This window comes from Stegodyphus dumicola, chromosome 9 (genome assembly GCF_044657685.1).
Source record: "Stegodyphus dumicola isolate Sdum_Otavi_A_Nest chromosome 9, ASM4465768v1".
In the NCBI taxonomy this organism is placed as follows: Eukaryota; Metazoa; Arthropoda; class Arachnida; order Araneae; family Eresidae; genus Stegodyphus; species Stegodyphus dumicola.
In genome coordinates, this window is record NC_140776.1 from 170,502,092 (window position 1) to 170,527,735 (window position 25,644).

At 33.8% G+C, this 25,644-nt stretch overlaps 1 protein-coding gene across 1 annotated transcript in view; it reads right to left on the reverse strand.

Moving 5' to 3' along the window:
* LOC118204259 (uncharacterized) overlaps positions 1 to 25,644 on the reverse strand; it is a 428,384-nt gene that overhangs the window by 23,801 nt on the left and 378,939 nt on the right. Inside the window, exons 7-9 of the mRNA XM_085824339.1 lie at positions 15,550 to 15,751; positions 9,946 to 10,404; positions 2,185 to 2,430 (exon numbers count right to left, since the gene is read on the reverse strand). Coding sequence (XP_085680465.1) covers positions 2,185 to 2,430; positions 9,946 to 10,404; positions 15,550 to 15,751 — 907 coding nt within the window. The remainder of the gene's footprint in view (positions 1 to 2,184; positions 2,431 to 9,945; positions 10,405 to 15,549; positions 15,752 to 25,644) is intronic.

Here is a 25,644-nt window from a genome sequence, read left to right on the forward strand (position 1 = left end):
TACATGAAGATTCAAGAAAATAATTACTCCTGTTTCCTGTACATCGTTGCTGAAAATAATTTTGTTCAGCTTCTTCCTCCTTTCGAGAACTCTTCGCGAGCACGTGTTTGTGAGATCTGAAATTTCCTGATTTTAAGAAGAAAAAGCAGAAATACCATGATTAAGCAAGTAGGCTTAATAACTGCCATCAAAATTTGATTGTTTCTTTTACACCAAGACTTTATTTCGAGCTGATGGAGAAAGATTGACTTTATTCTGAGTGCAACGTTGATTCTGGTGATGCGCATCACCCGTCCTTGATGTTCAAATTTATTCGTCTGTCTGGTTGATAATTTTATTTATATTAGTGCTTATTTCAATACCAAAGATGAAGAATAAAATATAATTGATTTGGTAACATACAGTTGTCATACTTTGGAGTAAGTACTTTGATTTCGTATTTCCTTCTAGATCACACATTTTGATCTGCACGTTAGTAAGTTTTTATGGGTTATTGCTACACAACGCGATTTACTAAGTAAGCAATTCATTTGATTTACATTTGTTGGTCCTTTAATTCAAAAAACGCCATGTGACTTGCTCAAGTAATTCTAATTCACTACACTTAATTCTGTTTCATTTTTACATTTAGCACCGCAACACATCATCTATTATAACAGATATGAATGATACATAAATATACAGGGGTTGGACAAAAATATGAAAACACCTTTAAAAAAACATGTTTCTTTGCTTAATATGGTGTAGGAAACCCGTTGGCATCCAAAACAGCTTGCAGTCTTCTCGGAATGGATAAATACAGTTCTATGTTTGCCAAGGGAATATTATACCATTCTTCCTGCAAAACGGTGGCAAGTTCAGATAACGATGTTGGCGGTGGATAACGAGAACGCACTTTCCGTTCCAATGTAGACCACAAAGGTTCGATAATATTCAGGTCTGGTGACTGTGGTGGCCAGGGGAGATGGGACAACTCATCCTCGTGCTCAGAAAACCAGTCCTGGACAATGTGAGCTGTGTGAACTGAGGCTTTGTCGTCTTGGAAGGCACCATCACCATCGGGGAACAAAGTTTCTACCATGGGATGAACTTGATCGGCCAAAATCTTCACATAAGTCTTGGCAGTCATGTGCCCTGACACAATTATCATGGGGCTAGCAGAGAACCACGAAATGGCTGCCCAAACCATAACAGAACCCCAGCCATGTTTCACTCTTTGGAACAAGCAGTCTGTATTATAGGCTTGAGATGGCGTTCTCCAGACGTGAACTCTGCCAGAAGTGGGAAACAATGTGATAGAAGAATCGTCAGACCATATTACTCGCTTCCACTGCTCTATAGTCTAGGCTTTATGACTTAAACACCACCCTTTTCCTGTTACGGGCATTAGCATGACTGCATGACTGATGAGTGGCTTCTCAATTGCAGCACGGCCAGCAATTCCCTGTTTATGAAGCTCCCTTCTAATTGTTTTGGTACTCACAGGGTTCGGTAACACAATATTCATTTCAGCAGTAACTTTTGCAGCTGTGGTCTTCTTATTTTTCGTCACAATTGTCCTCAATGATCGTTTGTCACGATCACTCAGGACACACTTTCGTCCGCGCTGTGATTTAGCAGATGATGTTTTTCCGCTTTTCAAATATGCGGAATAAATCTTAGATACAGTACTTCTTGAAACACTAAACACCTCGGCTACCTTGCTTACGGAAGCACCTACCATACGTGCTCCAACAATTTGCCCACGTTCGAAGTCTGTTAACTCTGACATAATGCAATAACAACCTCACATAACAGTACTCCGACAACAACTGAACTGTTCAGCACATTTACAAAGTTGTATAGGTGGCGTCAGTAGTCAAAAACGCCAGCGCCACCTACATATTTCATTAAAATCAATCTTTCTTTTCAAACATGCATTTCACAAGGTGTTTCCATATTTTTGTCCATCCACTGTAGGTTTGCAATTTCATAATGCTGCTAATAAACCCATTTGCATTATCCCCTTTGAGCTGCATCAAAACGTTATGTGGTTTATAATTTTCAGTTTGCTACTACTGTTCGTTATTTTTCCAAAATAATTTTGAGACGAAAACATACAACCGAATTTGAGCTTTCTCTTTCGAAAGGATTTGTTTTGTATAAATAAGAATACATTTTTAAAATCTGAAAATTGGCACTTACTTCACAAGGACGTGGAGGCAAGAAACGAGGCGGATAGTCAGCAGCGTGCGCACAAAGTCGAGGTCCGTTGTCACCACAAAAAATATGATTGGGTTCCTGGACGAGGGATGGAGCTGCGGTGGTATTTGATTTAGTGTCACCAGTGTCATAAATTTCTAATTTGCTAGCGGCACAAGAATGCTCGCGTTCCGTAGCTGCAGGCCTTTTCTCGACTAATACGAAGAAGGAGATAAAATAAAGCCATACCTAGAGGGAGAAAGATATTTTTGATAAATATAAAAATCTGATGTGTACACCGCATGACTCCCTTGTATGGTATATTAAATTATACGCATTTTTTCTTGCATTTCATTTAAACTTATTGGATTGAATTAAATATACTTCGCCGACAACGCATAAACACAATAGAATAAATGCATTCTTTAAAATTCACTCTGTTTACCATAGCGACACTCTGGCGCTAGGTTAACTTAACAGTATTATATTTCGTTCATATTATAACTCAGAATGGACAAAATTGATATCATTTAAAGAGTTATCTAATCGTTGCCACATGTTCTATTCAAATACTGTAATAAAGCTAGAACGATGTATAAAAGAAATTAAGCAAACAAAACAAAATGAAACAGTTTTTCACAGACGATTGAGTATTTCTCATTCCATTAATTCAGTTCTCACTCCTCGAGAAGGCAAAAATAAATAAAAACTTAAAATATATGTATTAAAATTTACAAATTAAATCTTAAACACTTATTTCCTCGAAAAAATTCCAGAAAGGATTAAGCATGATTTAATTCGCAATAATAAATGAAGGCGTTTATCTTTGTTGTTGCGAGGCTAAGTTTCTCTAGATTGGCAACAAATCCAGTATTCTGCTGTTTCAAATGTAAACAAGCAATAGCCGCCATCAAAGAATTATTAGGCTTAGCGGCAATTAAACAACTTTAAAATGGTTGATAAATTTAAAATTTCCTTACAGATTTACTAAAGACATAAAAACCTTAACCGGAAGATAAGGACAACATAATTCAATCATTTTTAAAGCAAAAAATGTACAATTTACAAACATGTACGAGTAAAGAAACTGAGATCACTGAGCCGGATAACAGAGTGGATATTATATAAATATATATATTTATATACGTTTGGTACGGCCGATTGCAACCAAAATACGAGGTGCACATCTACACTTTATAGCAGTCCTATATACAAAATTTCAACGTTCTGATGCTACTCGTTTTTGAGTTATGCGAGATAGATACGTACGTACGTACGCACGCACGTACGTACATACTTTCGTACAGACGCCACGAAAAGTTCTCTTCAGAATTAATTCTAAAGCAGTTTTATAATTTTTTTGGACAAAAAAGAGTCTTTTATTCTGTCCTTACGTACAGATATCACGCAAAAACATCGTTAAATTGCATTCGATAGCGGTCAAAATGGATATTTTCGTTGAAATTTGCTGCCTGAATCTTTTAGCGATTACAATACTTCCTTTTTACTCTGTACAAAGAAGTAAAAAGGGCGGAATCAGATTTAAGGTATATCTTTTGCAGAAATGAACAGTCTGATTGTTATCAACCATAGCAATCAAATCGCAGAAAATACCTCTATATCGCTTCAACAATAATTTTACAAAACAAAACGTTTTAGCTGCTCATACATTATTAGATTTCCTACTCAATACGCAACTTCATGAGTTGAAATAAAATCTACCTCACCCGAAAAGGATTTTGACTAAACAATTGAATGTATCATGCAGTATCTCTATTTATCACAGTACATTTCTAGGTCTTTCAGCCGTTCATTAAAAATCATAAATAATTTAATGACGTTTTCTGCTGACATAATAAAACTCAGTTTATTCTCAAAGCAGTCGCTGTTAAAAATATTTAATCTTTATCGTTTCACTCATTTTTACGAATCATTAGATTTATCCATGAGATCTTTAATAACTCATTAGCGTTTTGGCGATTGTTTACGAGAGCCAACATTATGCTGTACATCAGCAGGCTTCAAATTACGGTTCGCGAAAAAGTTTTGGGGAGACATAAGATTGCTGAAAAACTGAATGTCAGGTTCTCAGACATATTATAAAATGCATATTCCTGAGAATTTGGACCACAATACGGGCCGAACACCTAAAATGGGGTCGCGGCCCCAAAGGCTTGGGAACCTCTGCTGTCTATGATGTCTTCTGTTGAAATGTAGCTTCAAACATTTCTTCAACAGAAATATTTCTGCTTAAGTCTAGGCGGTTACAGTAAGTTTATGCTACCATGAACGATAACTTATATATATTTATCTTATATATTATGCAGTTTTGGCGAATCTTTGGAATATGGTAACAGGTAGTTTGGCGGCATTTTAGTAAGGCGATAAAGGTTACTAGCTAGGACTTTAGCAGTGTACATGGATAAAGGCAAGAGTATGTGCAATGCCATTTTTGTCCAATTTTGGGATGTTTTTTTAAGTGAAAATAGGTTGACGTGTACATGGATATCCTGTATTTGCAATTTTTAAAAACGCGGCAAGCAGTGGGCGATTCTGCACTTTCTCCCAATTTCGCACCTAATCTTCGTCATGATTAAGCCCTTTTGTTGCATAAAAGTTCTAGCATAAGCGTAATTCGGCTAGCAGATTGTTGGAAAAAAATGTTGACTATATATATATATAAAAAAAAAATAAATAAATAAAAAAAACATGCCTTTACTTCGTGAAAACAAAATGGCATCCAAAGAAAAACTAGCAGGTTGCTGTAGCAGGGTTGGTCGCCAAATTTTCGCCAAAATATCGCCAAGTTACCATAATTCAAAGATTAACCTCAGTTTTTAATTAATATCAGTTTCAAATTTCTCTCGGGAGAGAGCTGCCAATATATTGTGAATATGCCCTATGAAGCATAGATTCTGAGGACTTCTGTTATAATGTTTATTGCACATCTATTACCAATGGCAGAGGCTGTTAGCACATTTTTAGACGACTTTCATGTAATTACAGAAATATTTTTCCTAAATGTTTTATATTTTAAATACTCTATTTGATAACAGGTATCCTTCACTATCTTTATATACCGTAATATCGAAGACAATGAAGTTTTGGAAGAATGTATCAGAAGCGGTATTTTATCCTATTGCTCTCAAACAGTTTTCCAAAGCCTAATGAGATTGTAGGTCGACGTTTAGACAATCACCTTTTAAAAAATCCAAAATAGCAGAAATATATTGGTGATATAGCAGAAGATTTAGTAGGGATACGAGAAGCGTATGGCCTTGATATCCATTTCTTGTTCCATTTTTTCTGGGAAATTAATAGTACATTTTAATGTGTCTCTGCTTACTTTATCTTGATGCAGTTCTGCTGATTGATCACGCTATGTATAAAGAGAAGTTATTTCATATTTGAAAATTGCGTACAGAATGTGATTTTGATAATATGTGGAATGATTTGTAATATTTTTAAAATTTTTAAATGATTTGTAAACCAATGTTGTCATTATTTTTAATTTGACGTTGTATGAAAAACCGACAACAATCACAAATTCTTTAGAAAGAAAAACATTTTTTCCTTGAACCATGTTTTGAGATTTTTTTCCTCTTTGATGATGACAAATGGACCTCTTTAAATTGTAGTCATTTAAATACACCCAAGATTCGCCTGTTCAGTCAATATTTGTTTTTCATTTGTGTCCGGATAAATGTTTCTTCTAAAGAATTCTGCACGGCTTTCGGCGACATGACCGTTTCATTCGTTTTTTTGGTCGTTTTTTGTGATTTTTTCATTCGTTTTTTAATCGTTTTTGGTGTTTTTTATTCGTTTTTGGTCTTTTTTTATGTTTTTGCATTCGGGTTTTGGTTTTTCATTCTTTTTTGGTGCCTTTTACATTCTTTTTTTTTTTTGGTGTTTTTTCATTCTTTTTTTTTTTTTTTTCATTCTTTTTTGGCGTTTTTAGGTGTTTTTTCATTCGTTATTTTCGTATTTTTTTGTTGTTTCCTCATTCGTTTTTTGGTGCTTTTTCATTCGTTTTTCTGGTGATTTTTCTTTCGTTTTTTATTGGTCGTTTTTAGCGTTTTTTCATTCTTTTTGTCTTTTTTTTGGTTTTTATTCATTCGTTTTTTTTTAGTGTTTTCATTCGTTTTTTGGTCCTTGGAGAAAGACTATGTTCATTCCCTTTTTTTGCCTTTTAAGATTCAAGTCAGTATTAATCACTTTGTCTACAGTTGACACTGACCAATTTAATTATTTTGCAACTGTCCTTTGACTTCGCGAATTTCCTTTGACATTAAAGGTCTTAATTTTGCAACATTCGAAACATTCAGTTTTTTCCTTGGGTATGTATTCTAAATTTTGACGTTTTCTAGCTTTGCTGTTGACAACATTACTTATTAGCTTTAGATATCGAAAAACCATGGTTTTCCCAACGTTGTTTAATAACTAGATACGAATAATTTTCTTGTGAAGGAACATAAACGTAGCTTCCATTCATTACTTCTTTAAAAGCGCCATTTTGCATGAAAAATAATGTCAATAATAGACGATAATTCATACTTTCAAAAATATAGCTGCAGTTAAAAACAAAATTCCCGCCAGAAGATGTTTTCTTATGCAAAGTAAAGTCGTTTGAAAAATGTGCGGACAGCCACTGTAGAAGATTAAGAATTACTCACAGATGAATGACAGATGAACTAGAAAGATAAGATCTAATTAGAACTATTAATGATTACGATACATGCAATTGACTTTGACGAAAAATAAGTCAAAGCCAATTGCAAAATTATAAATAATACGTATAAAAATAAGCAGGAAATGCATCATAGTTTCAAACCCTTTGCATCAAGATAAGTAATTGCTTTGATTAAAATTTTTCAATAATTAAAAATTCTAAGTTTTTGCTGAAGTTTTCATTTGGTTAAAGGAAATGAAAAATTTCTAAACACATGTAATATTTAAATTTGAAATACGTCGCAAATAACTTAAACATTAAATGCTGATTAAATCTTAACAGTTTTTAAAACCTTGGTAAAAACAGGTTTGCTACATTATTTGTGTAACCAATTACATAACGAAATTTAATATTTAACTTTTATGTACTTATTTAATGTAATTTTAAAATGTAACAACTATAATAAAAATAAATCTTTAGAAGTATGAAATTCTACACAAATAAAATAGCCTTCAAAATTAACTAATTTTTTATCAGTTACCAAGCTTTAATGATTAATGTTTTAACTTTCTTGAAATAATTAAGGTAATTACATTCTGATTAATGAAAAGGAAATGATTTTAAGTTATTAGAAAAACGAGGCACATTAATCCTTAGTTTTTAAATTAAATCAAAATAGCCAACGAGCTGAACAGTAATTAACTCATTTATGAATATAAATGTAAAAACTTATTAAAATAATTAATAGTTAAATTTAATGTTCACATTTTTTTAAATTTGTAATTTTTGTTATTCGTATTATTGTTAACGCATAATTACCTTTTTAATAATTTAATAATTTTCTAGAAGAGAAAGCTATCTTGCTGCCTGCGCCATTTTGCAGTGATTACAACTACATTTCATTTTTTCACTTTTACATGGACTTGTTTAACTTGTTTTCTGCATTTATTTGCTTTATTTGTTTCAAATTTTAAAACTATTGTTTGTTATCATTCTTCCGATCTGAGTTTCTTGAAATATTTTATAAAATGTTACGAATTTTTTACATAGATACGTAATTCTAGTGGAATTATAAGTACAATTATTGTATTTTTTTGCGTAATGTAACGCGAAAAATTTCAGACAGAAGCTATGCTGAAAAAATAAAAATTTGGGGCAAGTCCATTTAGCATTGTGTAAATGGGTATCTCGGTAATTTAAAGAGGAATCGCCAAAAGTCGCCAAATTTGGCAACCATTTGGCGACATTTTGTTCCGGTCCCTGTATCACCATAATAGGCATTGTAATTGGATATGTAATTGTTCTCTGTATTAGCTGCAACTGTAATTTGACGCTAATATTGCTTTACAGTAATTTCGAGAAGCAGAAAGCGCTAGAAATATCTCGGCGGTCGCTTGAAAACTATATAAACCCGGAGAGACAGCATCTGCCTCTTGGTTGTTTATTTGTTATTGTTGCGGGTTGTTAGTTCAACATGAGATCGATGATATTTCCAGATTCGCTCTCTCTTTAGATGCTCTTTGCAGTGCGTTATGTTTAACGTTCTTAGTAGTTTGAAGTGTAACTAATGATTGTACTGTGTGATTCCGTGTGCACCTGTACGAGTATTTATGCGGAAAATTCGAGAACTTTGAAGTGTTTATTTTGATAATATAAATTTTACTAACCTCTTATCGGGCCTGTGTGCATTCAATCTATTACGAACCCGTACGCATGCAACAATATATATGTGAGATAAAAATTTTATAAACGAAAATTCACTTTATTTTAATGTGAATATTTCCCTGACTCTCCTAAAACAAATAACTGTTTATAATAAATCTCTCTAAACTGTGTCGCTTCCAAATTAGTAACTGTTGTATGATTTTAGATAACGCTACTGGTGCAGGTACTTACAAAAGCGCTTTAACCATTCACAATGCATCGGGATTGGGAGATTTTGGGCCTTACCAATTTCAGATCTGTCTTCCAGTCTTTCTTTTTGAATGCGTCACACATTCCTGCTTTGCTTCCTGTCCAGCTAACATGTTCTAACGTAACTTCAGTTCTCAGTTTCATCAATTGTAATGTTATTATCATAATAAAGGCACCAAATGTGAGGAAAAATGGAGGGAAAATTGCGTCCAATACAATTCATACTAAGAATGTTCTTCGTATAATGTTTTGACGAGAAATAAAATATTTAAATAGTTATGACGGTTAGCATTTAACTGAACTAGCATTCGGCTAGTGTCGGCCATGATTGAAAATATTTGAATCTTCTCCATCCAAATCATTATACGTATAATTAAGATGCCAATAAGATGACGGTAATATTCATAAGAAATTTCTTCAAAATTAGGTATAGATTCTTTTACTTAAAACTGAATGTTTCCGTCATAATTTCCTTTAACAGTTAAATTGGACTTCGCGAAATTTCGAGTTTTCCGTGGTAGAAAAACTCGAAATGTAATTTTGCAAATGAACCGTATTCCGAACACATAACATAAGTTTACAAAATTTGATGATTTCTCCAAAATATTTTGTTATTTCTAACTATTGTGCAGTTGCTAGCAACTACCAATGTTTAAGTTTAAAGATTTCAAATTTTATTCTAAGCAGCTCCAAGAATAAATCCTGAAATTTTGAAATCATGCGTGGTTAGTATGATGTTTATAACGAATATTTTTTCTATGTTTGTTCATTATGAAGATTCATAAGCAATGGTTTCTCTCTTCCGTGTTCTAGGGATAAAATGTACGAAATAAAATGTATAAAAAATATTTTTTGCTTACACGGTTTTATAGATACATTGATTACCTGTTAAAAATGCGTTTTAGTTATTATGATATTCTTAGTCAAACACAACTAAGAAGAATCAGCGGACATACATATGCTAATCGTACTACTTCACAGGTATTAATTTTAATGACAGCAGAATTCTGAATATTAAATGACTTGTATTTCGATTACATAAAATCCACCTGACGTCCGTCATGTTCAAACATGGAGCACGGTTTGTAGGCATTTCTACATCTATGTCAATTACTGAACATATTTTTCATTTGAAGCATTTATAAATATTTTGGTACTCAATAACGATTTTTAATACTCACCCTGTCAGTAGCAGAAGCTCCTTTGAGTCTGTAAGTACAGTTAGCATTGGGCGGCATGGTATGCCTGGGACTATGGATTAGGCCCCACCTTCTTTGTGTTCCTTCCAATGTGTAAGAACATCGTCCATTGTCTTCCAACGTTTCTGAATGCACCATTTCCAAACGAACATGTATTCCAATCTCCACCCGAGAGTTGCTCAGTTGCTGGTAAGGGGCACTGTAAATCTGTACCAATAATTCGTTACTACTCGAAACAATTTCAGGCAGGGCCCCAGAACCACAGAATTCTAAAAGTTGTGGGGATCTCAAAGAAAGGCCATCGTAGATTCGAACAGCGTCCCCGCTTATACAGTCCGTGGACAAAAGAAAATTTGTGCTACTTGTAGATGTGGCTCGGCCAGTGGGTACGGAGATCTTGTAATCATTCGGTTGAGACAAAACAATTCTAGTCTTGTACCCCTGCATCAAAGAAATTAAAGCAATTAATAAATAAAATTCAGTTTTTTATGAAATTTATACTAGAGCCTGTAAATTTTCTGAATTTTCAATTGCTCTTTCTGCAGATTATCTATACATCGTTTCCGTTATAAGCTTCCAAATTGGTATTTTCAGAAGATAAAAACCCACCAACATTTTAGAAAACGAAAATCGTGACTACGTCACGTTGTAAATCCCTTAAATATGCAAATGATGTTGTAAATCCTCTTTGAATAAAGTTAAAAATTTTGTAGTTATCGATTGCTGAAAAATCCATTCAATGATATCCAAAATGAGAGATGTTTTGTTTATGAAAGGAGAATAACACTAGGCCTCAATGAAATTCATTAAATGTTGGAATATAAAGTGAATAAAGGCATAGAAGTAAATAGAGAAAGGCAATTAAAATAAATCCTACTGTATTTTATCAAATCGAACGATCCGTGATATATTGATTCAAGAAAAATCAATATAAGAACTCAAGAACTCAACCAAGAAAATGGAACTTGTACCCGATAAGACAGTGGAAAATGTAGATAATTTGTTATACGTATAAATATAATTATGTTATACGTATAAATAATTAACTCCAAATAAATAACATTATAGTTTATAATGAATATTAGCTATATTGTCCGAAACATGCCAATATGCCTTTAAAATGAAGGCAGAAGAATACGTTCTCCAGAAATAAGGTTGAATATGCATAGCTTATTATTATTTTTTATTCAAAACCACATTGATTATAAGCCGACGCCATGAAATCGAAAACAAAATTAAATCAAAAATTAATGATATCGTCTGTATTTATAATATAGATTCTAAATCGTGGGGCACTTTTGAACCAGGAAAAAAGACGAAAACAAGAACAGTTTTGAAGTTGGGTAAATACGGTAGTCAACTTTTAATTATCTGTATGATTTTCTTCCACATTCATATTGGCAGAGATAAACAGAATCTAAATGTGGTCTACTTTTTGATCCATTATTAGTTTATTTTAAGAAAGGACTATATGCATTTACTTTCTGTATTGTTTCAGAACGATGAAAAGAAAAAAATGGCAAATAGAAGTGATAATTTGTAATGCTCACTAAATACTTCACCCAAGACATTCACCTAATAAAAGAAGGATTTTTAGAATAGGAACTATGATCACTACCAAATGGTATGAAAACTAGAGAAACTGCATAAGTAACTTTAAACTTTTATTTTCAATCAAACATTTAGTAGCTAAAATTGTTATATAGAAAATAACACTTGAAGTTATTTTAGTGCATCTATGCAGCTGTTTCAATTATTCGCTGGCAGCTATCCGGAAACTAAGTTTATAAAAGCCTTTGACATAAACTGGCATCCTCAAACTTCAAGAGGTTTTGAGAACTAACTGTAAATGACTTAAGTTATAGTCGATTTGCATCTTGCCATATGGGGTAGCACTTCGTTTAAACTCAAATACATAGGGATATTTATGTATATAAATGTGCTCTGATTATTTTAGCATTACTTAAAAATCCAAAAATTAAAATCGGCTCTGATTATTTTAACATTGCTTAAAAATCCAAAAATTAAAAATTTTTTAAAAATTAAAAAAATATAGTTCATTTGCATTATACTCTACTTGTAAATATAGATTAACAGTAATAATCCTAATACCAACTGGAAGTGCAGAATGCAGTATTTATGAGTCTGAATAATACTTTTGCAAAGGGAATTTGAACCCCAGCTGAATGTATAATACACAAAATATTCACTTACGATAAATTTCTGATTAAAATAATATATTCATAATATAATAACGTAATTTTGCATTTAAAACAAGTGTTATTCTGAGTATAAGTAAAGCTGCACCTTGCATTCAAGTGAATTCTCTTTTTTTTTTTCCCTAAATGCAATTTTTCTAATGAAATGCATCCAAATTTCGCCATCTTGCTTTAAGATAAAACGGAAAGTTATATATATACAGGGTGTCTCAAAAGGTTGCTGCCAAACTTAATATACTGCTCTGTCATACCATAACAAAGAAGATTTACTTCGGAACTTGTGTCCGAAAAATGACGGCAGACCGCTAGAGGGCGATGTTTGCAAGTTCAGAAGGAGAGAACAGAAAGGATGTGGAATGAGGTGTTCATATGACTTTTTTAAAAGAACATGGTTAAATCACAGAAGATGTTCAAAATCCCTTCCATTCGCCACAACGCATGCTTCTCAATGTCAACGCATGGATTCACGGACACGTTCAAAATGGGCAGGTGTGTCACGGACACGTGCCGCCTCTTACACGTTCCGGGCGACGAGACCCATGTCCACTGTTCCTGTCGTCTCGTACGCCATAGACGTCTTGTATCCCCACAGGTAGAACTCTAAGGGAGTCAGATCGGGGATCATGATGGCCATGCGACTGGACCGCCTCTGTCAATCCGGCGATCATGATATGTCCTATAGAGGATTTCCCGCACGGTGGTACTAAATGTGTACGAGATTCATCATGCTAAAACCAGATGTTTACGGCGTGTAGCTGCCGGAACGTCAACCATCAGATCCCGCTATACTATACAGAACCATCAGATCCGGCTATACTATACAGAACCATCAGATCCGGCTATACCATATATCCGGCTATGGACATTTTATGTGAAACAAAATGCCACATAAAATGTCCATAAAGAACTGACACATAAATCTTCTCTCATTTGATACTGGTTTTTCGGAAACCCATATATTTTCTGAAAGCGTATGGCACAAGTAGAAAAACTGTGAAGTCTTAGTGAAGAGGGACAAGCGTTTAATAGCTATGGGACCCAGAAACTATCATTAAAGTATGTATAGATAGACATATTTCCGTAATGACGTCTCTATTTTATTTATGTTCATTCATTGTCTGCTTCCGAAGTACCTGATGGTGAACTATTCGAGGGAGACCCAATCCGCCTTGTCCCAGCGGGACCATATGATTAAAAATAGGTCAACCCTCCTCCAAAACCTGATGGTGTCATTTCTTCAGACACTACAAATCTTTTGTTCGTTTCGTAATGGACGCTATCATTATCGAGACACAGGAGCACATTTGGCATGGCGATAGTTTTCTACCTGAAGGATGTACAGGAAAGATCCAGCCTCTAGATATTCCTTTCTTCAAACACTACAAATATTTTCTTCGTTTCCTAATGGACACTATCTTTATCGAGACACAGGAGCACATTTGGCATGGCGATAGTTTTCTACCTAAAGGATATACAGCCTCTGGATATTCATTTTTTCAGACACTACAAATCTTTTGTTCGTTTCGTAATGGACGCTATCATTATCGAGACACAGGAGCACATTTCGCATGGCGATAGTTTTCTACCTAAAGGATGTACAGGAAAGATCCAGCCTCTGGATGTTCATTTCTTCAGACACTACAAATCTTTTGTTCGTTTCGTAACGAACACTGTCATTACCGAAACACAGGAGCACATTTCGCATGGCGATAGTTTTCTACCTAAAGGATGTACAGGAAAGATCCAGCCTCTGGATGTTCATTTCTTCAGACACTACAAATCTTTTGTTCGTTTCGTAACGAACACTATCATTACCGAGACACAGGAGCCCATTTGGCATGGCGATAGTTTTCTGACTGTGCAGTCCTTTTCACTATATCATTTCACTGCTCCTTGTTTCAAGAACGTGATTAAGTATGCTTTTTATAAGGTCGAATACTTGGACGACGAACCTGGAATGTGGATTGCACCAATGGATTACTCCTTCGATTAATTGACAAATGATGAGTATGCAAAGTGTGAGGCTATCGCTTTTGTCAAATGTGCCCTTTATGAACTGTTTTTCGGCTCGTCTCACAGTTGTTTTTGATGAATTTCACATTGATAGTCTCTTGTAATACATTTTGTTTGAAGTCAATAACAAGTCACATTTTCAACATCCCAATGTATATCATTTCTTTTCAATCAATCTAATCATTCCTTTCTTCTTCCTTTATATAAAGATCTCCACATTCTTACCATATTATTTGTTCATTTAAATATAGGAAACGGGCATTTTAGTAACTTTTGGTGTCATGTTTCAAATACGTTATTGATACGTTGTGGGACCTATAGATTCCTAAACGCTTATCCCTATGCCCCTAAGATTTCACAGTTTTTCTACTTGTGACATAATCTTTCAGAAAATATATGAATTTCCTAGAAACCGGTATCAAAGAAGAGAAGGTCCCCGTTCGCACTTTGGGACACAAACACCTATGTATATCTTGTATGTCATGGCATGACAAACCCGCATGTTAATTTTGGCAACGACCTTTTAAGGCACCCTGTTTATATGAAAGAAAGTGGAAATGTATTGAATTTTTATTTCCGAAAAGTATTTTTCATGCGTATGTTAGTTTTTTTTCTTTTTCTTTTTTTTTTTTTTTTTCAAAAATTTAAAATGCGTAAGTGAATAATTTTTTGAAAGCTGTACCGAAACTGTCAAATGTATTAATATCTATGATTTCAAACATTATTAATGTTTTTAATTAAATTTTCAACTCCAAGCCAAAACCACGTATCTGAAAAAAAAAAGATTGTTTGATTTAACGATTTCTTCATAGCCTTTTGTACTTATTTTTCTGACTATAAGTATCTCTGTCGTTTACAGAATAATATGGAAAATGGAAATAAATGAAAACTCTAAAACACTGCAGTTTCATGATTTCTGAATAATGTCCCTAATATTATCTAGTAAGAAGCTCTAAAATGTTGAATAAAATGTTATAATTCTGATTACTTCCGTAATTAACATAGTAATGAAATTTTTCTTATTTAAATATTTTTGAATGTTTCAAATATTTTTTAAATACTTAAAACATGAAAATATAATAATTTGTTAAAAGTAACATTTAAGTTTAACATTCTGTGCATTATCTAGCTGTGCTGGTGTTAATTACTTTCATAATCATAAAAGAACACATATTACATTCAATTAACATTTGTTATATTTATTAGCCTCCTATAACTGGCAATATAAGAGATCTTTAAAATATTTTGAATGAGTTATCATATTAATTATCATAATAACTAAATAAACAACAGTAAATAATGCCACGAGCATGAAATAAAGTAACACTGAAAAATAAGTATCGAAAACACTAACCTCAGGTGCACTTGATTGGCGAATATAAAATAAGCATGTGATATTTCTCGGATAGAATCCTGGAAAATTAGGTGTCCTTATCCTACATTTACGATTTACTCCTAGACAATCCAAAAACTGGCGATCACAGTAAGTTCCTGGAATGGGATCTCCCAAATAGTTGTGAGAGAAACTATCCATTGATGGCCGCCTTTTCAAAAATCTAAGTAGAAAACGCATATTCTATAGCAGAATTTAGGAAATAAAATTAAATATAATAAGACAAGAATAAAGGAATGTAAAAGAAAATATAACATAAAATGATAGCAGACTAAATCCGTGCAATATTACCTAACCAAATACAAAATGGAAATTAAAAATTGAAAATATTTCTAATCCAAAACACATTTTAAAATTAATCATGATTTGTCCAAGACCATCTTTGACAATCTGCGAAAAAAAATGTATTAACCCTTTAATTACATGCACTACTTACTGACTTTGTACACTTTTAGAGTTTTATCGGACATTTAATTACGCGCGTTAGTGTATTTTGTATACTTTTGGAGTTTTATCGGTCACTTAATTACATGCACTAGTCTATTTTGTACACATTTAGAGTTTATCCACGCTGAATGTGTACTAGTGTATTTTTCACACTTATAGGGAATTTAATTACGTGCACTAGTGTATTTTGTGCACATTTGGAGTTTTATCTGGCCCTTAATTACGTGCTCTAGTGTATTTTGTACACATTTGGAGTCTTATCGGCACTGAATTAAGTGCACTAGTGTATTTTTCACACTTATAGGGCATTTAATTACGTGCACTAGTGTATTTTGTACACTTTTGAAGTTTTATCTGGCCCTTACTTGCGTGCACTAGTGTATTTTGTACACTTATCACTCACATGTATTTTGTGTATTTGTACAATTCATCGCGTGGTTAAAGCTTATATCTGTAATATATAGAGCAGGAAAAATGTAAATGTGATTTCTTTTTATGTTTACATTTATTATTTGTACTTTTTAGCAGCTTTAAATAAACGGATAGCATTGATTTTGTTTCTTTTCCCAATTTTAAGCTTTGAAATGTGATAAAAACTTTGAAAGTTGTTCTGAAACAAAATAAATCAATTTTACATTTATGTTCAATACATAACCATCTCACAAATGATCCAGTATCAAATAAGCTTGAAGATATACATTTTTTAACTCAACAAAGAAGAGATTGATATAGTTGACCAGATGCGTGGAAGTTATTCTGTTTTGAGATGAACAAAGAGATGGTTTCTTTGTGTGGTTTTCAAGCTTTTAAATTCTACATTAATAAACTGAGCAAATTTTGTTCAATTACAACGATCCCACTTACGTGCACAACAGGAGGGTGTTTCTAAAAAAATGGCGCTGGAGCTTATAAAGAGTTTTTTCTTTTTTTTCCCAATGGCACATTGTGAACAATTACAAATGTAGCCCAGTCCATTGATCTAAACAAGGCCGTCTGTGGTGGTCTCTTTATTATGGAGGCACCTTATGGAGGTCTTTCCTATGAAGGGACGGACAGTTAAAACCATGCCATTGCCGGGGTTCGAACCCAGGCACTTCGGTATCGCAGTCAGCTTCTCTGACCACTATACTGACTGGGCGGCCGCATTTTTTTTTTAAGTACTATTTACAAAAAAAAAAAAAAAAAAATAGCTGAGTTTGCCAGCTTTTCAATTTTTAATAAAAAGTTGTTGGGCAATTATAAAAGACGAAATGAAACAGAAGTATAGTATGGCCAATGAAAAAGTAAACCGCTTTGCTTACTAGACTAGTTCTAAAACTAGAGTTACTATTATAAAGAGTTGCACCTACACCATATTCGTTTTGCAAAACACATTCCACGAAAGTTGTCAAGTGTAAATATGCTTTTCGCGAATCGTTGTAGAAGATGATACGGAATAAGTATTTCAGTTGTAACTGCGTATATATATATATATATATATATATATATATATATATATATATATATATATATAACTGCGTAGATATATATATATATATATGTAATAATAAAATTCCATAGTCAAGAATACACATAAAATTCTAACTGTATGTTGTTTTCATTTTTTAATGGCGACGTTCTCTTCTTTGAAAGTATGTGGAATTAAATCCAGAGCCCCGTAGTCAAGTTGTTTTTCCCGCCTTTTCTACACGTACAGTTATAGAATGTTCTGGAAATATTTAAAGCGAACTGGATTGGCTGACGAGGCTGACGTCATTTCTTGGAAGCTCCGCCTTTCCAGATGCTATAAAAGGACTCGCAAAAGAATATCGGGGCTTTTTCTTAAATGTCACGATGCAGTAAACTTCATACAAAAAGTTATTAGTAATTCTTTTTATTTACTCCGGATATCTGATTTTGTAACTGCTATTTCTCCTGAATAATAATAAATGGATCCTGTTTTTTTTTTTAAACTATTCGTCTGATAATTTAAGCTACGACTAAAGCTGGTACATCACACATATATATATATTAATGCGCAATTTAAACTTGTTTATTTCACGAGATCTTTTTAATTTTTTTTTTTTTTTTGCTTGTTTTATTTCTTTTCATTGCATGTAAACATATAAAAAAATAAGCTAGTAATATGCAAGTTACAAATTTATATTGCTCGAAAATATTAACACGTAACACATTATTATCATTTATAATATTAAATTACATCATATTTGTATTTGAATTAAAGTTAATATTATAAAACATTAATTTATTTTCTCAGAAATTCAAAAATTCATGATATACAAAATACAGTTTGCAGAAAGTTTGTTGTTGCGAGTGCAGTAAAGGGTTAAACTTAAATGAAAACAAAATTCCAGGTGTTCATTCATTGAAAACAAATTTATTTGCAAACACTAAATGAGAAACTCACACAGCAAGCTGACAAAACAGAAAAGAGGAGGAAATGTGTGTGTATATTACGCAGGTTCTGTTAAGAATGATAGCGCTTTAGTTTGTTTGGTTTTGGAGAATGACAGAACTTTGCCTCCTTTTGGCTTAGTTTGTTTTCGATCTGCAAACTTTCCTTTTACACAAGACCTGAATGTATCTCCTTACCTGGAAACAAAAGATATCTACAGAAGATGTGCGCTTTAGCAAAGAAATGTGAAAAGCGAAAGTAAAGTTTGGTGTTTATTTTGAAAAGCGATTGCGGAAATGTTTGACTATTTATGATGTCGCCTGTAGATTTAAACAGACTTGTTTGATAACTTACATGTTTCGATGACTGAGGGATAAGTGTACAATAGAAACAGAATATGTCAGTCTTTGCAATCAAGCATACTGTTTTACTTACAGTCTTGTTTAAAAGTTAATTCATTAGACCTGGAGAAGTTATTTTTCTCACTATTTCCGATTTTTTGAAATGAAATTGTATATTAGTTTCATGACAGAAATAATACATTTACAAAATTATCCAAATAATATTTGTACAGAATACACATACATTATCTCCATTTGCATAAGCAGTGTATATTTAATTCTTTAATTCTTTAAGATTAATTCTTTAGAGTATTGATTCTTTAATTCTTTAGAGTATTGATTCTTTAATTCTTTAGAGTATTGATTCTTTAATTCTTTAGAGTATTGATTCTTTAATTCTTTGGAATATTTGACTTTTGGCAGTGAAAGTGTATACACAGTTTTTTATGATAGAAGTAAATCATTTATAAAATTATCGAAATAATATTTGTGTAGAATTTTATACACATATTATCTCCATTTACATAATTAGTGTATATTTATCTTAAACTTACCGCTTTTACTGTAACTTTAAATTTTACGACAGATTTCGTGTGATGTGCTAAATTTCTTGAGAAAACGAGGACGTTCAAAGGATTCTTCTATGTAAATTATTGGAAAATGCTTGCTCGGTTTAGAATATTTTGGCGTACAGACATTTTTTGATATATTTTTTAAACATTAGGACTTTTAAAGGCAGAAAACAGGAAAACTGAACAGTATCTTTGTTAAGATTCGAACAAAGGATCTCCCAGGCGCTAGCTGAACGAAGTAATCACTTGCCGACCAACCGGTATAGTGGTTATAGTCGCTGACTGCCGTGCCGCAAGGCCTGGGTTCGAATCTCCGAGAAGGCATGGATGTTTGTAAATGTATAGTGTCCGTGCGGCATGGGAGCACTCTTAATATGCGGCGAGCCGAAAGTCCTCTCGAGAGGTTGGTGGTAGGGAAAGAACGGTGAAGGAGCCTCTGACCCGTCCCCCAGGGTGCTCTCCATCGAAAATATGGGGGGGGGGGAACTGGCATCTGTAAGGTGCTCGAGATTACTGCCAACGACTGGCGTATCTTGCGCTCCTTACCACGAGTATTTCGTGGGCTTGGCTGACTATAGGTCAGACAAGTGAGCATTAAGTCAGCAGAAACAACAACAAAGTAATCACTTACAATATGACAGCATGCGTAGAGGATTGCAGTAATTGCCTATAGTGCATAAGAATGTTAAGCAGAATAATACTTTGAAAGGTGGAAACACATCAATTTGAAATTAGGGCAAACTTGAACCTAAGGGTATCAATTTGAAAACTTTCTTGCTATATGCAATGGCGACATTCCTAGAACTAGCAAATAGCCGGGTTTTAAGGAATGCATCGTCGTTAACACCCTTTGTATATTATAAGCATGATGCTTATTCAGCCATTATTCTTGCCTATTCACTTTATTTGTGCGATAGAATATGCTGGGTTATAATACGCCTTTCATATGTAATCCGCGTATTCATTCAGGCTTCCTGTTCTTGTCAAATATCTCCATTTCATTTGGGCCTATTGTACTATGCTATCACATGAGCAATGGATTAACGATGTATCCATGGCAACGTAATAAACGCTCGGGAAGGAATTCATGACCTAAAGAATAGCGAATGAAGGTCATATAATTATTTTATTTGTTCTAGTAATACGTGGTATTTTAAATAGAGCATTATATTTTAACTTTTATCCTTTTTATATACACTGGGGGGGGAATGAGACAGTTCTATATCTCCCGTTCTACTGGGCCGATTGACAAAATTCAAATTTCGTTTTTCATGTCACGAAAGCGCGACTTTGAATATATTAGATTTATATACAGTGTTGTCAAAATACCTATAATAGAGGTATTTTGACACAAAATCGGACTTTTTAAGAAATGACTTGCCAACTGTTTTACACATTTCGATTTTACGATTCAAATTACGCCAAACTGGCAAGTTTTGTACAAATCGCACAAGTAGGTTTTAAAAAAATGAGCTCTCAAAATCTTAGCTCCTCAATATTAATTGAATTTGATATATATTTATGGTATCTCTTTTTTTTTATTAAACTTAATTGATTCTTCCTTACAGAATTCGAAATTCAAACTTAATCCAAATATATTTCACGCATTTTTTTGTGATTTAGTTTCAAAATTTGTATTTTGAAATAATTTTATAAATGTTTCGAAAAACATTTGTGTTATAACCTATACAATTTTTAACATTTTTAAAGTAGATGTGTTTCTAGGCATACATGGACAAAATTAGAGTTTTTTATTCGAAATTTTCTAAGATACACGTGAATTTACATATGGGAGGGTTGAAATTTGGCATCTTTTTTTTCCGAGCGATAATAACGCAAAACGATAATACGCACTTTGTTAAATTTATGAAATGAAAAAAAAGGAAAGGAAAACAGGTTGCTATAAATTAAGAATTTCGAAAAATAAACTATTCTTGGCGCAAACTGAAAACAAATGTGCCACGATTGCTTTTTGAATTTCTCCGTAAATTTCACAACAAATTTTGAAAAAAAAATGGTATTTCATTTCAGAAAAAGTCCTATTTTCTGTCAGAATGCCTATGCTAAAATAAAACTGTAATGCTAAAATAAAACTGTAAATCTAAATAAAACTGTAAGTCGCGCTTTCGAGACGCGAAAAATGCAATTTGAATTTCGTAAATCGGTTACAGCCGAAAACATCGCGGCAAAAACATCGCGGACGAAAACGTCGCGGAGAAAACAACGCAAGGCGAAAACGTCGTGCTAAAAAACATCGTGGGAGAAAACATCGCAAAGAGAAAACATCGCAGTTCTAAAACATCGTGGTACAAAACATCGTCGTCGAAAATAAAGCGGTTCAAAAACTTCGCAGTTTAAAAACATCGCCGTTGAAAATATCGTGGTAAAAAATAAAGTATCTACAAATCATCGCATGACGATAACATCGCAGACATGCTTTTTTCAGGCTTTAATAATTGTAAATGGATATTCCCATAATGATTTGTGAGCGCAAGTGATGTAAGGAAGGATAATTTTTACTTTCACATTTTTTATTAACTAATAAATTTTTGTTGAAAAAATAAGAAGGAAATTTAAGCATAGAAAATTAAATGTAACTTAATAGATTATACTTTTTATGAAAAATTACCTGTAAAAACTTTATAAAAAATGATTTATTAATGGTCTTTGTTAGTTAACTATGTCGGTTTAAAATTCTATTAAGTGCTATAAGTTGCATTAATTTTCTATGCTTAAGTTTCCTTCTTATTTTCTCAGCAAAAATTTAATATTTAATAAAAAATATGAAAGTAAAAATTATCCTTCTTTACATCTTGCGCTCACAAATCATTATGGGAATATCCATTTACAGTTATTAAAGCCTGAAAAAAGCATGTCTGCGATGTTATCGTCATGCGATGATTTGTAGATACTTTATTTTTTACCACGATATTTTCGACGACGATGTTTTTAAACTGCGAAGTTTTTGAACCGCTTTATTTTCGACGACGATGTTTTGTACCACGATGTTTTAGAACTGCGATGTTTTCTCTTTGCGATGTTTTCTTCCACGATGTTTTGTAGCACGACGTTTTCGCCTTGAGTTGTTTTCTCCACGACGTTTTCGTCCGCGATGTTTTTGCCGCGATGTTATCGGCGGACACCTCGTAAATCGGCCCAGTAGAACGGAAGATATAGAACTGTCATTTTTTTTCCCGCAATGTACTATACAGAACTAGTTATTCTAACAACTAATTTGGTATAGTACATGAAAAACTGCAAACCACTTGCCATATGTAAAATCATATTTTATTTACCTAAAAACATCACCTTTCAATTTGAAATATTTTCTAAGATCTTGCATGCAATTTCTACAGCAATATTTTTTAAAATATTAATAGGCAATGTTTCACCATTCACAAGTTGGCAAGAAAGTATTTTCTGCTTTTTGGTGTGAACAAATCTCAACTTTAAAAAAACTATGAAATATTTTCCTTTTTACTATTTTAGCTTACCAGCGGCCGAGCGGTAAAGTCGCTGAACACTGGTAGTTCGGTCCGAGGTTCGAATCCCGCGAACGGGCTGGCTGTATGGGCGTTTTCGTGGTTTTCCCCATGTGTAACGTGTATACGACCCAGTTTCCCTTAGAAAGTCATCCACGAAGGCATCCCTCCCCTTAGGCAGATAGCCCTCGAGGCACTAGACCGTCAATCTCGGAACGCCTGCTATTGTTAGCTGGGCGAGTTCAATATACGCAGGTGAGAGGAATAGAAAGGAAAGGTTCCGAAATGGTTTTCAACGGAAATAATTAGATCTTGGAATGGCTTTCAGTGGGTACTACGGAAAAAAGGGATATGCTCGCTGACTTATTCCCGAACCGGAGTTTCACTGCTAATTTTAATGCTCCATGTTTTATTGAACATTTTGTTTAAGGACATATTAATTTTTATCAATTTATGAAAAAAAATATTTTGTAGAGAAATACGTGTTTGCAATGTAAAATTGTATGCTTATTTAAAATTTGCTTAAAGGCATATTTTAAATTTTTGCGTTTTGGCGAAATTACATAATTTTGTTTATTCGAACGAAATTTAATATTTATTAGAACTCTTATTACGGTAAAGTACCAGATTATTACATGAACTTACTATACGTAGCTGTAAAGTTTTTATTTACTTAAGGTATTGTAGAAAATTGTAACTGTAAAAAAAGGGTAGACAATCAATAAGAATAATAAATAATACACTTACTAACGAAACGCTAGCTTCCCTCACAAAGCAGGAGCCCGTTCATAGTAGGCACTAAATCCCGGAACGACTGAAATTCCCTATACTCAGAATCCCTTTTCCTTTCTACTCTTAGCTCATCCCTACTTTCACGTACCATACCTACAAATCTTGGACTTTACCAGCAAACAATAGAATTCGTTCCGGGATTGAGCGCCTACTGCCCTCGAGGCTTTGCCATAATAACACACACACACACCTTTCTACTATTTTATGATTTCGTGATTCCACGCTCATAGAACATCAGGTCATTATCAGCAAAAACCTCAACGAAGTGCGATTTGAGGTCACACAGTTATTACCGAACTTTTACCATTGAAGAAATTATGTAAACTTCAAAATAAATGATAATCCGATGGTACAAGGTTGGGGCTATATGAGGGACGCGGCATCACTTCCGAACCAAGCTCCAATGATTTTGTACGTATTGCTAAAGACGTTGCCGCAATTGAACACGATTCGTGTGCGATTTGCCAATTATGGCCTTTTCTCTTTCAGCTTGCCAGTGGTAAAGTCGGTGAACACTGGTAGTTCGTCCCGAGAGTCGGATACTGCGAACGTGCTGAGTACATGGCCGATTTCCTGGTTTTCCTCATGAGTAACGAGTACACGAGGCTGTTTCCGTTAGAAAGGCTTTGACGAAGGCATTCCTTCCTCTAAGCAGATAGATAGCCGTAGCGTGCTTTGCCGTTATCTTAGCAAACCAAACGTTTTCACTTTTATTGCTTTCTCCAGCTTTGTAAGTTGTTGACTGTAAACATGGTTTGATTGCTTGGAAGCATCTCAAAGTACATAACGCCTTTATAAACCCACTTGACGCTCAAAAACTACGCCGACACGGCGGTGTAACAAAAATAGAAAAGTACAACTAAAAATAAATAACAGGATGAATAAATAACGAGGTCACTACCTACAAGGCTCTATAATCGTGACTAACTTAACCGCGTTCTAAGATACAGCTGAGATTCAGCAAACTTTCTGATTAAGAATTTGAAAGATTCAACTAACTGCCGAAGTAGGCACACAGGCCAAAACGCGCGGTTCTTAAATTTCTACTTAGCAACCTTCACGCTCGTGATTCAAGAAGCACACTTACTATCTCACTTCCCTTCTATTTAAATTCAATTACTTCTGCTTAAAATTTAAATACTCTGCGCGTTCTACTGCGATTAACATACTCTGGCATTGGCGATTCATGGGAAAAGTAAAGGCTTGACAGGAAAGATAGATTAAACTTAAAATAAATGTTAGTTAAAATAAATATAAACCCTACAAGTTAGCCAATGTTCTGCCTGACATTCTGAAGTTGATGATGAGAAAATTAAAGCCACGATTGATTCGAATCGCCATATGATACTGTGCTAGAGATTGAAAAAGGGTTAAAAGTATCCCACACAACAACTGAATATTATATTAAGATGCCCTGCACTCCTTACCTCAAATCGCACTTCCTTGAGGTTTTTGCTGATAAAGACCTGATGTTCTATGAGCGTGGAATCACGAAATCATAAAATAGTAGAAAGGTGTGTGTGTGTGTTATTATGGCAAAGCCTCGAGGGCTATCTGCCTAAGGGGAGGGATGCCTTCGTGGATGACTTTCTAAGGAAAACTGGCTCGTATACACGTTACACATGGGGAAAACCACGAAAACGCCCATGCAGCCAGCCCGTTCGCGGGATTCGAACCTCGGACCGAACTACCAGTGTTCAGCGACTTTACCGCTCGGCCGCTGGTGGGCTAAAATAGTAAATTGACCAGAGTCATATTTTCCTGACACAACTCAGCTTTCGATAGGATTTGTTCTTTTTCATAATGCTTGGGCCATGATCTTTTTCGATCAATGTTACAGTAGGCGATCCATTTTTCACACCCAGCAATAATTTGTATCAAAAAGGGGTCGACTGAATTACATTTGAAATGTGTATCACAAATGTTGATTAGTTGTGTTAAGTGAGTTTCTTTCAGTTTATGCGAAACCCAAATATAGAGCTACGTAAGGAGTGCAGGGCATCTTAATATAATATTCAGTTGTTGTG